This window comes from Erithacus rubecula (genome assembly GCF_903797595.1).
Source record: "Erithacus rubecula genome assembly, chromosome: 10".
Lineage (NCBI taxonomy): Eukaryota > Metazoa > Chordata > Aves > Passeriformes > Muscicapidae > Erithacus > Erithacus rubecula.
Window position 1 is genome coordinate 8,547,513 of NC_136662.1, and position 12,718 is coordinate 8,560,230.

The following is a 12,718-nucleotide window of genomic DNA, read 5'->3' on the forward strand; positions in this document are numbered from 1 at the left end:
CCTTTCATCTGCAGCAGATTGTCCCCATCTGGGACAATACTAATCATGCTGAAAGCCAACATGGAAAGATTATTGTTCAGCTTGATTGGTTTCATGGTTTGATCTTCAGTGTAAATAAAGAAGTAAGAATGCACATGCAATATTACCTCTGCATGCTGTCCCTTGAAACATAGCCTGCACCATCACATACGTGGCTCACTTATTGTGTGCAAAGATCCAGGACAAAAAGAATATACTGGCTGCAGGCAAATGGGGTGGGGGGAGACGAAAGATAGATAGTTTCAGTTAGGAAAATGTCTGCTAACATTTTTAGGAAAGAAAGAACAAATTACCAAAATGGTGAATCTCTAGATATCGTCAAGCCAAGGGTAGATACCTTTCTGAAGGTTTGGGGAAATGTTATTCATGCTTTAGTTGACTCAGTTATAATTTGGCTGTAGGAAGTTTTGAAGTCTGCAAATATACAAGAGTTAGTCAAGGTGGTCTAATAGTCCCTTTTGGCATTATGTGTCTGAGCCTTTGAATTACTGCAGTCCAGAATAAGAAACTGATACTTAGCTTAAAGATAAATTATGTGATTTCGGAGCCTATTAATGTGTGTTTCCAGCACTGATTACAAAACCAAAGGAAATAGTGGACTTTTCATCAGTAAAATAGAAGATCATGTTTGTGAAGATGAATAGGATTTCTCTTGAAATTGCACACTTTTGTAGTTTCCTGGCAAGCTCACAGCGCAGGAAGGCATTTAGTCTGCTAGTTGGATTATTTTTAGGCCACTAAAGAAGCATCTAGAGAGAAGGATTTAGGCAAAAATATATTGGTTTCAGGGCATAAGTACTTTGTTTAGTTGAATGTAATCCTTATTGCTCTAGGCAGTGCTTCTTTCTCCAAAGGAGCAAATAATCAAATATCCAGCATTTTAGGTTTGGGGGCATTTCTTTCAATAGCAGTGCTGAGTCATTTTCTGAATTTATTTCTACCCTATGCCCTCTTTCCAGTTTGGTTGGTGGAATTGTCTATGTGTTTGTTGTGGGAAGGGTCTAAGATTTCCTCTAGACTAAAAATAATTATCAACCATAAAATCAGAAAAATAATGGAATATATGAGTTTCCATTAAATGAGCCTGAGAGTGCATGTCACATTACTGCAACATCAGAAATGAAATATTTGCTTCCTAAAATGTTTGAGTTTTTCTCAAGGCCTTAAGACCTTCACTGTGCTCTCATATGTAAATTTACTGGACACTGATTTGTAATCAAATTGTCTTTATTAATTATACCTTAAATGCTGCATTGAGATTTCATTTTTCTTGTTGTTTTTTCTTTTGCATCTCATTCAAACTGTAATTTGGGTGATCCAACAGAGAGGATTTCAATGCCTATTTTTTACTTACAGGATCTACTCGTGCCTGAATCAAATGCCAAATTTACCCTAAACAAAGTTCAGGAAGAGTCAAGCATCTCACAGTGGGATTCACAAAAATAGCAAGGACATAGAGCTAGTCAGCCCAGAAAGGGAGGACATATCTTAAATTCTAGCCTTGTCTGCAGACCCAGCTGTGCTGTCTTGATCCCCCATGCCATTCTTCTCCCTCAGCAAGGTCAACTCCTGCATCCACATTTCTCCCTTGCTATAAGGGGTGAGCTAAGGATTTCAAAATATAAGCTTTGGACCTGATTGGGTCTTTATATTTCCATTTTCGTTCAGTCAGTCGCTTTCTGGACCCAAGTGACTGTTATATGTCTGAGCACCATTTATTTAACTGGGCAACCTCTAACTCCCTTTTGTGTTCAGGCTCTGCAGAATGTGTTGCACTTGGCTGCTGGCCAGGGCTGTGGCTCAGAGTGAGCAGTTCAGGCTGAGCTGTGGGGATAGATGAACCCTCCCTACACAGAATGCTTCTATTCTGCTGGGATTTGTTCATCAGACCTAAGTGTCATTCAGTCTGAAAAGAGGAGAGCAGTAGATTGATAGTAATATCCACACACTTTACTCTTTTATTTATTGTAATTTATTTTGAACTTCAAGACATGTTTTAATTGAAGTGTTTATCAGTCTTCTTGTTCTTCCTTGTGAGTAGCCAGGTAAGGATCTCTGTAGGCTGTCAAGGTCAAAGTGATTATCTCAGCATCATTGACTACACAAAAAGGTGTTGCCTAGGAGTTCAGAAATCTTTGGGTTTTTTCACACTGAATGTATGACTTGGCTTTAAGGATCTCATATAGGTTTGGAATTATATTTTAAAACTATCAACATTGCTTTTCTTCAAGATACAGACCTATACTTTTCTTACAAATACCTTATGAACAGTCTGGCCTCTGTCTTGTATTCAAACCCCTTTTTACTATAAATGGAAATGTATTAAATTCCTTTCCAGTTCAATCATATATGCCAGCTCACAGAAATTAGAGCAGTGACAGACCTAGCCAGTCTTCATCATCCTTGATATTGGGCAGTATATTTTCTGGAGTACCATCAGGTCTTGTTTTCAAAGGAACCAGCTATCAGGCATTCAAATCTCCTCTTGAAAGATTATTCTGTAACCCAGTGAATCACATGGTCTGACTTCTGCTGAAGAAATAGCTCCCCAAAGGAACTCGGCTTCATTTACTTTGGATCTATCCCAAACTAATGGATTATATGGAGACATGAAATGTTTTCCTTTAATGAAATGAATTTGGTAAATTAAAAGTGCAAATGGCTCCCAAATATGTTGACTTGGAGGCTTCAAGCATCCATTTAGAACATGTTAATTTAGTGTCCTTTGGAGTGTTTGGTCAGAAAGACTAGTTTTCTGAAAAATGTAGAAAGATGATTATTTTTATGTTTATGTTTATTGTTATCTTTAGAACTGCAGTTAGCTAATTTAGCTGATATTAAAAATAATGATCTTCCTAGATCTCTTTTTCTTTGTGCAGATATACAAACTTTTTATATAAAGGAGTAACATAATAAAGAACATTAGGAGTCTTATTCTCGTTTTGAAACAGAATGTCTTTGGAAACTGAAGATATTATTCTTCCCTCCTTTTGTCTCCTTCCTCCTATGAACATTATATGGACTATATGGTAGAAGAGACCATCTTTAAACCTTTTCAACTTTCCTTCTGCCCTAAGAATGACATCTTCCACCATTTATTTATTTATATTACTGCAGCTGATTTTCAAAACTCTCATTTTGCTTGGCACCCTTAATTTTATTGCATTCTGTAAAGTGTGAGTGAGCCTAGAATATTTCAGTCATCTTTGACTCTTTAGCTTGTTCATGATTTAGCATAATCTTTAGGAAATGAAAAAAATAGGCTTATGAATGTTTTTTTGTTTAGGATTTAGATTATTAATTATTTTCATTTGGAAATGTAAAGCAAAAATCGCTAAAATCTATGTTTGGAATGGGAGGTTAGGTTTTTAGAGTATGGATAGCAGAAGAATCGGTTTCCAAAGTAAGGTTTCCTTCAGAATATTTAAGTTATTTCCCAGTTCAAATAGGCCTTGCATGTTGCTGATCCTCTGCTTCTAAAATTCATCTGATGAAGAAAACAGTTCATCTCTTTAATTGGAATTGCATGATGATCTGGTAGTGTAATATAATCACTCTGGTAAAGAAAGCATGAGGTCATAATGGAAACATTTTGTCCCATCAAAAAGCAGCAGGTTTCATTCTTCCTTTCATTTGTAAGAAAATAGTCATATGTAATATTCATTACAAGAGTACAAGAATGGCTGTTTAGTAACTATTGGTGGTCTTACTAGAGAAGAAAGAAAAGCAAGAGGAAGAAAATTGCATCACATCTGAAGTGTGTTACCTGATGTCTCTTGGCTGAAATCCCTTGCTGAGTTTAACCTATTATTTGTTTTGAAATTCTAGATCCTTTCTCCTTTACATTCAAGAGTGTACTTATTTATCTTTCCTTTATTAGTAGTACAACTATGATAGATTTCTGTGAACTCCCCAACTTCTGTGAGCTGACAGCAGGTTTTATGTATCCAAAATGTATAGGAACTTTTCTCAATGTTTGTTGAAGTCAGACTGAGTGGATCATACTCCTGTCTCTGGTCATAAAGGTGAACTTTTGGCTGTGTAGCTTCAGAAGGGGTATGGGCCACATATCCATAACTGTTAATGGCAGCTTCACAGCAGGTTATAAAGCCATTAAATCTGTCCCTCGTGTTGGTATATTTAGTCTTCATTTACCTGACTAGTCCTTCACTAGTCCTGTTGTCTCCTATTAAAAACTGGAACAGCCTTCAGCAGATTAAGTTGGTGAAATCATTCTGTGAGTAAATCATATTTCTAATGTGCATCTTTACATCAGCTAAGGGTGTAGAGATGCATTCCTCTATGTGGACAGATTGTGCCTCAGGAAATACACCTGGAAGATTTTGCATTATATTTAACTCTCTGCAGCAGGACCCCTGGAGTTCAATACAAAACATATTCTCTATTTATCAGCTGGTGTGAAATATGAGAGTTGCTGCTTTTTCAGAAAAAAGTCTTGGGAAAGGAAGGATTGCTAAGAATAAAGTAGAATGTTTAGGCTACTACATATTTTCCCTTGTCCTTCTTTTATTGGTGGGACTGCAAAGTATTGTGATTTCAAAACTACTTGAATATGTTTTTGGCATAGTGACCACATGTCCTAGCTTGTAAGTTCAAGAATTTTTGTAATAACCTTCTGATACTGTGCTCTTAGTAGATCTCCACCTGCTTGGCAGTAATCTGACTCCAGCATGGAAACTGTCATTCCCCACTTGTCATCTATTCCTATTATTTCTTTCTGTCTGCCTGCATAGCAGTGCAACCAATATATAATCTTGATTTTGTGATCACATTTTGCATTTAAAGAAAGTTTCACTTTCTTTAACAGAAATGAGTGAAGCACAATACCCAAAAGTATTTTCTGTGTGATTATGCATGATGCAATAGATCTGTCCAAATATTTGTGCTTTTTTGTATGTTTTCTAGTTCTCATTCATAAACTTCTGACTTTCTGACCTAGGCCTCTTAGCATAAATATCAGGTTATTCACTACTTTCTTTTTTAATACTAACATACTTGGCACAGATACTTTTCCTTCCTTTTTTTCCCCCAATCTACATTTCTGTTTAGTTTATAGCCTCTGAAAAACTATTAGTAACCCACTGTTGCAATTTTATTAGTCATGGTTGGCACAACTCAGCATAGCCATTCAGCTTACCTTAAGAAAAGCTATACAACTGAGATTTGGAAAACATTTATAATACTGAGCAACACAGTGTTATATTTTAATTGTCAGTTGGTCAAAGTGACTGCTGGAATGAATGCTCCCAGTTTTAGAATAGGTTTACAATGCTTACTAAAGAGGAATCTATGTGTCTATAAGTTGCTAAAACAAACTCCAAACAGCATATTAAACTTAAATCTGGCTAATTACATGCTATTTCTCTCAGAAATGTTGCTCCACTTACTTCTTAAGATACTGGATATTATTTAACATAGGTAGTGTCTTTTGCTTGGGTTCCGATAAAAATTGCATAGCAGAGTGTTTCATTCATATTGTTTGGCTGAGAAAGCATTTAAAAGGATGGAATTGTTTACCACTGCTAGGATGGAATGACTGAATTTAGAGAGGTGTATTCCACTGATTTTTTTTTTCCATGTTGATAAACCTAGTTTGTGTGGAGTTCTTCAGAGAAAATAAGCAAATCACTTGCAGACATTTTTATAATTTCCATATATATACTGCAATTTCAATGTCATTCTGTAACTATTTCAAAAAGTCTGGTTTTATCCATGTGGTTCTTCATTTACTCGCTTTTTGTGGCTGCTTACGGTCTCCCAGAAGCTTGTCATTGCATTTTCTGCTTTGGGTGGCAGTGGCACACTTCTTAGAGACAAGCTGTATTGAGCTGCATTTCCAGAACTGCACAAATCAGAAAAAATGCATTTATACCTTGACAGATCTGTAAGTGTATCATTGCTGCACATGAGGATCTTCACCACTACAAGTTATAGGTCAAACATGTTTCTTTGACTTCACTGGGGTTAGGACTGAACCTTAATTTGCTGAAGAGGGAGAGAAGAATCCTGTATCAATAACCACGGCTAAGTCTAAAATGCTGCTGGTTTTGAAAAGCAGAGACAGTGTTAACTTTTTTTAGTTATATAAAAGATACCACTGATGAAATCAAAGCACTGCTTACATTATACGAGGCAGATTGTAAAGTGCCCATATACTTCACAAAGAAGATATTTTCCACCTAAAATGATATTTTGTTATTTAAATGTAGCTTGAAGTGTTCTTATTAATGTGCAATATAGTTTTGAATGAGTACCAAAAGTATGTTGCATCCTTTTTAAATGTTTATCAAGTCTCATGACTAATCAGTTTATAAGTGCAAGGGTAGAAATAATCAAAGGACTATTGAGCAAAAAGCATCTGCCTTCTGAAAAAGAATGCATCTTCTTTTTAAGAAAAGCTGTTGGTCATAGTAAGACTTTGAAGAGTCACAGGAGTGCAGTAATAGAAGCCCATGTAAAAGGATTTTTAAGTGACTAAGGGCCATTCAACATTAGTCTTATACTTGCTGAGGAAAACAACTTCTGTGCATTAAAATGATAAGTAAAAAATTGTGTGAAAATTGCCAGAGGGAACAGTTAAACCAATGTTTTGGTCACAGGGTAGAATATAGTTTGGAATATGGAGATCTATTTTAATTTGTAATTTCTTCTAACATGTCCATCTCTTTCTGATAATGATGACTTCTACGAATCCTCAGACTGATTTGGAAGTGTAATGTACTAATTCTCTCTCTCATCAATATAATGAAACAAACAGATATTGTCTTCATTTTACAGACAATGATGCAGAGTTGTAACAGGAGAGAGGAGATTTCAGAAGGGACAAGTTCACCTGAGGCACATTTGAATATTTCTTCCTAAAGGGAAAGCAGACCCTTGTCCAGTCTCTGGCCACACTTCTGCCTTCTTTTGGTTCCCAGGGCTCATAAAGAGAACTGGTAGCAACCAGGAGACTCCTTTAATTTATCAGACCAACCAGTTCTTGTAGCTTTCAAGCACGGTAGGAGTGGAAAGATAGTTTAAAGCTGCCCTTTCTTCTCAGTTTGGATGAGCTGTACTCACTGCAGATAATACAGAGACCAGGATCTTCATGGCACAGCCAAGAGTACAGCTCAGGAGTTCCTGGCTCTCTGGACCATGATCACAACACTACACAAGCCAATTCTAAAGCTACTTTCTCTTGTAAAAGTTTGTGTGGCAAATCTTCATTTGATAAAAAATTGTAGAAACAGACCTATGGAGCAATTGACAGAAGCTGAATCTGAAATGAAATGACAGCAGTAAGGCATTTGCTCAGGAAATTTATACCATGGAGCTGCCTTGATTTTTGAACTTGACATCAAACAAGAGGAAGATAGCCATGTTTACTTGTGAGCTGTGGCCTCTTTCCTGTATCTGAAATTATTTATTCATGTCTGATACTGGCATCTCTGCTCTTCTGGTCACCTGAAAAAAAATACAGGTAAAAGAGGTATGATTTGAAACTTAAAAGATTAAATAAATATATGGTTTCACAAAAATCTATTAGTGCTCCCAGCAGTCAAAATTATACTTGGTTCTTCTTTGCAGTCCAATAGAAGAGAAGTTTTTTCCTGGCCTTACTATTTACTTTTTTACTACTTCTGTACTGTGCTTTGAAAGAAATAAGAAGTTGTGAGGTTTTTTTCTCCCAAATGAATAATTGCATTGAATTGTTGATAGTGCCTTAATTTTGTTAAACTTTATTCCTAAGTAAAGGTGAAGATACTTTCCAGTATTGCTAATCTAGTTTGCTACCACTAACATGGGAATGCCTGATATTTTTCCATTTGCAATGTAGTACACACCAGAAGATTTTATCGAGTATGACTATGAGTATGGGGATGCAGATTATAAAGAAACTGATTCTGTAACAGAGGGACTCCCACTGTTCGAAGAGACAGTAGCACAAACAGAGGTAACAGAATCTGATCTGTTTGTTGTGTGGTGTCCAGCTGTCTCCTACCACATGGTTTGTCAATTGTCTTTGTGTATAAGCTTAGTGCTTTCCTCTCACTCATTCCTTTACTTTGTAGTTGTAACCCTTGCTTTCAGTTAGAGATGGAAGGTCTCACGGCTGACAGCATTCATCTTGCATTTGGTTACCCTTCTTTCATTCACCTTTCTCAATTTCCTTTTCATTTTATTTATGTTTTCCCATTCCATCTTTCATAACATTTGCAGAAAAAGAAAGCCATGGTCAAAAAGAAGAGGACAGTGGCCGCTAGCTCAAAGGACAAACCTCAAAAGGCCACAACAAAAAAAACTGAAAAATATGCATCCAAGAAGAAGAAAAGTTACCAAGCAGCAACAAAAGGCAAACTAGGGGTAAAGGTAGCCAAGAGATAATCAAGATCTTTCCCAGACCAAGACTGGAAGATCTTTGATAATAAGAAAAAAATTTACCTAACCCCCACTAGATGAATACATCTGGCTAATACCATAACCTGAACAAAAACAATACCTCTTGAATTTTCATACAAGATTTTTTAATTTTTTTTTTTTCATTACTAGGCCAATGTTATTGATGGATTTCAAGATTATAACATACCTGAAAATGACTATGGGCCCCAGACAGAAGCTCCCTCCAGAACTACAGAAGCAAATGAGGTAATAAGGACTCTCAAGAAAATACTTGTCACACCAGGTGTCATTCATTAAAAAAGTACAAATGCATTTTGAAAGGATGGATTTCTGTGTAAAAGATACAAACTCTACCAACACTTAATGTGATTTTATACAGAAACAGCCAATATCAGAAACTACTATTTTGTTGGGCAGAACTCCCATTAATTCTGTAGAGATCTGCCAAATCTTCAGCCTGCAGAGTTCATGATTGTGAAAGTAATTCAGTGATGTATGGTGTGGGAATGTGGTGTTGCTGCTTTCAGTGTAGATGTGAATGGAGCTAAGCCTAGCATAAACCAGGTTAGATAATAGACATTGTCCACCTGATGTAATAGGAAGAGCAATCTCTAATTTTTCCTGTAATTTTTAAGATGCAGCATAAAAGAACCTAACAAAAGACAAAGAATGGCTGCCACCATAGCAGCATATGGAAGTTGAGTCAAAAGCCAGTCTCCTTTTAATAGTTCTTCAGCTAAAAAAACCAAATTATGTGATTTTCACTTGTTCTATTCAAAAGAAACATTATAATTTGAACTGTCAAAAAAGATAAAATTATTATTTTGACTTATGTTAGAAAGCATATTTCTAGAAAGCCACATTAACAGCTCTAAACATCATTTTGTTAAAATAATACACCTAAGCCAGTGTTGATTAATATGTTTGCATATTAATTAACACTAGTGTTAGAAAAATGATGGCAGATTTTAAGAAACATTGTTCTCATTTTTCTTTTGCCTTTTCCTTTCAAAATTAAGATTGTTGCTTGAAAGATGTACAAAACACTCCCTCACCCCTTTCCCCTGAATATTTGAAAAGAGAAATAGAGTACCCATTTGTTCTGTGGTTTTCCTCCTATGTATCTTGGAAGATAAAAGTGAATTAAGGTATGTTTTACTCATTTTGTTGTAAAGCATTCTTGTGTTCAGTCTCATGTTTGCTTCTCACAAATTGATTAAAAAATGTATCTAAATAATTCAATTTCCTGGGCAATTCTAAGCTGATTGCAGAATAGTAGAGCTGTAATAAGGTAGATTCAAAGTGCTAAATGCTCTTCTTGATGAGAGCACTTCTTGATAAAGATACAATTTAGAATTTAGGCTTAGAATTTGTTCTGATCTGTGTTTATTCCAGCTATAAGGTAGAAGTGACACTTCTGTAACTAATGGAGTTAGGCAAGTGTTAAATCAGAATCTGGCCTTTTACTTTAATTGCAATATATTTCAATATTATTATTAGATCAAAGTATTTTAATTATACTGGATGTTAATTAACTTCTGAATATTTTCAAGATCATACTACTTCATATTGTCTGATCATTTATATTACCAATATTTGAACTTCAATTTCTTTCAAAATTATACTGTATACAACATTATCAATAGACCTCTGTAACAGAATAAAACAATCCTCCTTTATTTCACAAATAGTTTTGTACATCTCAAATATAGCATTCTTTTAAACTGCTTTAGTGCTTTTACATTGTTTGCTTGGTTTGACAGCTTACATGATTTAAGATGAAAGCTTAGATTTCAGAATCAGATTAATAGAAATTAATCTGATTTGTGCTAGTGGAACTTAGACAAAAAATATGTAAATTATCATGACACACAAAAAGTCATGACTTTTACTGATAAATAAACTTCAAAATCATTAATGAGAAAATAAGTTTAGCTCAGCATTAGTATTTATAGACAGAAAATAAGGTAAAAAGACTGGGCTTAACTAAAGAGATGCTTGCACGTCCTCCACATTGTTATTGTAAAAAGATCTGAAGTTATTCACTGCTCATTGCATGTGTCCATTCATGAATGTTGTAAGAGTGAAACCAAGCAGCGAAATTCAGCTATATTTGGCACTAAAGTAACATTACGCAAGCAGTACACATAATACTGGATATATTGAATTCAGTGGTTTTGGAAATAAAAAACCAAAGCATATGAAAACATTACTTCTTTGTACTACTTATACAAAGATCTTTTAATTACTCTGAAAGGCTGAGCTTCCATTCCTTCAGACTCTAATTAAAAGACAATATGCTGTAGTTCTACTGTTCTTTCTTCTTTTGACAAGTCATCATGGTGGATCAGCGTATGCTTACATTGCTTTACTAACAATAACAACATATTCCTCCTATTCCCAAATCTTTGCTACTGATACGAATAGCAAAATCCTGTTGAAGAAGTATTTGCTGAAGAATACATAACTGGAGAGGATTATGATAAAAAAACTGAGGCAACTGAATATGGAAGCAGAGGAGTAGACCTCAGTGAATCTGATCTGCTGGTAGATGGAGATTTAGGAGAATATGATTTTTATGAATATAAAGAATATGAAGAGAAACCAACTGATTCCACTAATGAGGAGTTTGGTCCAGGTGTTCCTGCAGAGACTGATATCACAGAAACAAGCGTAAGTTGACTGGAGTCATAATGCAGATTAATCTAATTTAGCAATTCTTTTATAATTGCACAGTTCAGAACTGCACAGACCCTGATCCAGAGCTCCTTGTACACATTAGATATGCTATAATTTCTAATAGCCTTTGGAGCAAGGCCATCCTCTTGTTTTAGTAATCTTGATCTTTTTATTTTTATCATGTGAGATTCTTGTCTCATTTGCTGAAGGGAATAAGGGAGGGTGGAAGATGGGAGGGAAAGAAAGAAGGAGGTGGAATTAATAAAATTAATTATAAAATTTAAAGTTTTAAAAATTTTTCTAAACTAGAGCTAAAGCTGGAAAGAACATAAGTTCTAATGCAGGTACAAGTACTCTAATTAATATCTTCATATGATTACTTAAGAAATTGAAATGCATATAAGTGTCCAGAATCCTATGGCTTTTGCTGCTTTCCAGGAAGAAAATTAATGACTGGAAAGGTTAAGGCCAGCACCCTTTCATGAAAATAAGCTTAGTCAATGGTGACAGGTTTATGCTCTTGCAGAAATGATTTAACAGCTCAGTATATAGAAAGAAAGATAGGGTGACATGGTGGATCCTGTGAATCATGCTCTTCATTCTGAGTTTTATAGCTCTCTTTCCCTCTGACTCAATCACAGGCTAAACAGCAGGGCTTTAACTTTCCTTTAGTTGTGACAAAATTCTTATTTACCAGATAACCAGCTGTGGAAGCTGCAAAGTAAACTAATATGGCTAATACTGGAAAGAAAAAAAATACCATTTGGATCTTTTAATTAGGAAGATCCTTAATATAGTAGAAAAAGAGAATTTTGTTTGAACTATTTTCTCAGTCTTATCTTTATTTTCTCCTCACAAAGTCAGAACTTCAGTTTACAAAGGATCCAAGAAATAACAGCAAAGGCTGTGAGGTTGCTTTTCCCTGCCAACCTTGAAACCCATCCTTCTATTTCATTTACCGCTCCTTTCTAAACCCTGTTGGGGTCATTGTATTTTTTAATGATCCTTATCTGTGCAATGTGATACAAGTGTACTCTTTTCCTTCTAGCCCAGATGGGGAGACTGTGGCAGAATGACACAGAAAAGGTCAGATTATCTGTGAAGCAAAGAGCCCATAAGGCACCATTTGTGCCTGCTTTAAGCAAATGACTGTGTAGACTCTATCCCCTGGTGTAAATTTCAACTTAAAATGCCTTAATACAAAGCTGAAGGAGTCAGGAATCTTGAATTAGAACACAAGCTCTGGTCTGTGCAAGCTTTATTACAGTTCTCATCTGCTCAGCCAGAGATATGTCATTTTCCTTTGGCATATGGACATATTTATAATAACTGAAGTTCTACCTATGATAAAAAAAGGCAAGATGGAAAGTACTCAGTATTTGGGAACTTTCAAAAAAGGGAAACATTTCCAAAGATGGAAACCCTGATGTGATTTTTTACAAGTAATTTATGTTAATATAATAAAACATGATTGTCTATACCTCTTGCTACTCAATTTTTATGAACTACCAGTGGGTTTATGAACATCATTACTAGTGAGATCTGTGTCTTCATAAATCAGTGCAAAATGCACAGTCTGTGAATTTGTTTTTCTATT

The 12,718-nt window shown here is 35.4% G+C and overlaps 1 protein-coding gene across 2 annotated transcripts in view; it reads left to right on the top strand.

Annotated features, from left to right (window-relative positions):
* COL11A1 (collagen type XI alpha 1 chain) overlaps nucleotides 1-12,718 on the top strand; it is a 128,171-nt gene that overhangs the window by 34,580 nt on the left and 80,873 nt on the right. Inside the window, exons 6-9 of one of the 2 annotated variants that reach the window (XM_079314065.1) lie at nucleotides 7,880-7,996; nucleotides 8,263-8,406; nucleotides 8,593-8,688; nucleotides 10,870-11,115. In XM_079314065.1, the coding sequence (XP_079170191.1) occupies nucleotides 7,880-7,996; nucleotides 8,263-8,406; nucleotides 8,593-8,688; nucleotides 10,870-11,115 (603 nt within the window). The remainder of the gene's footprint in view (nucleotides 1-7,879; nucleotides 7,997-8,262; nucleotides 8,407-8,592; nucleotides 8,689-10,869; nucleotides 11,116-12,718) is intronic. The other variant, XM_079314064.1, reaches the window with a different exon arrangement.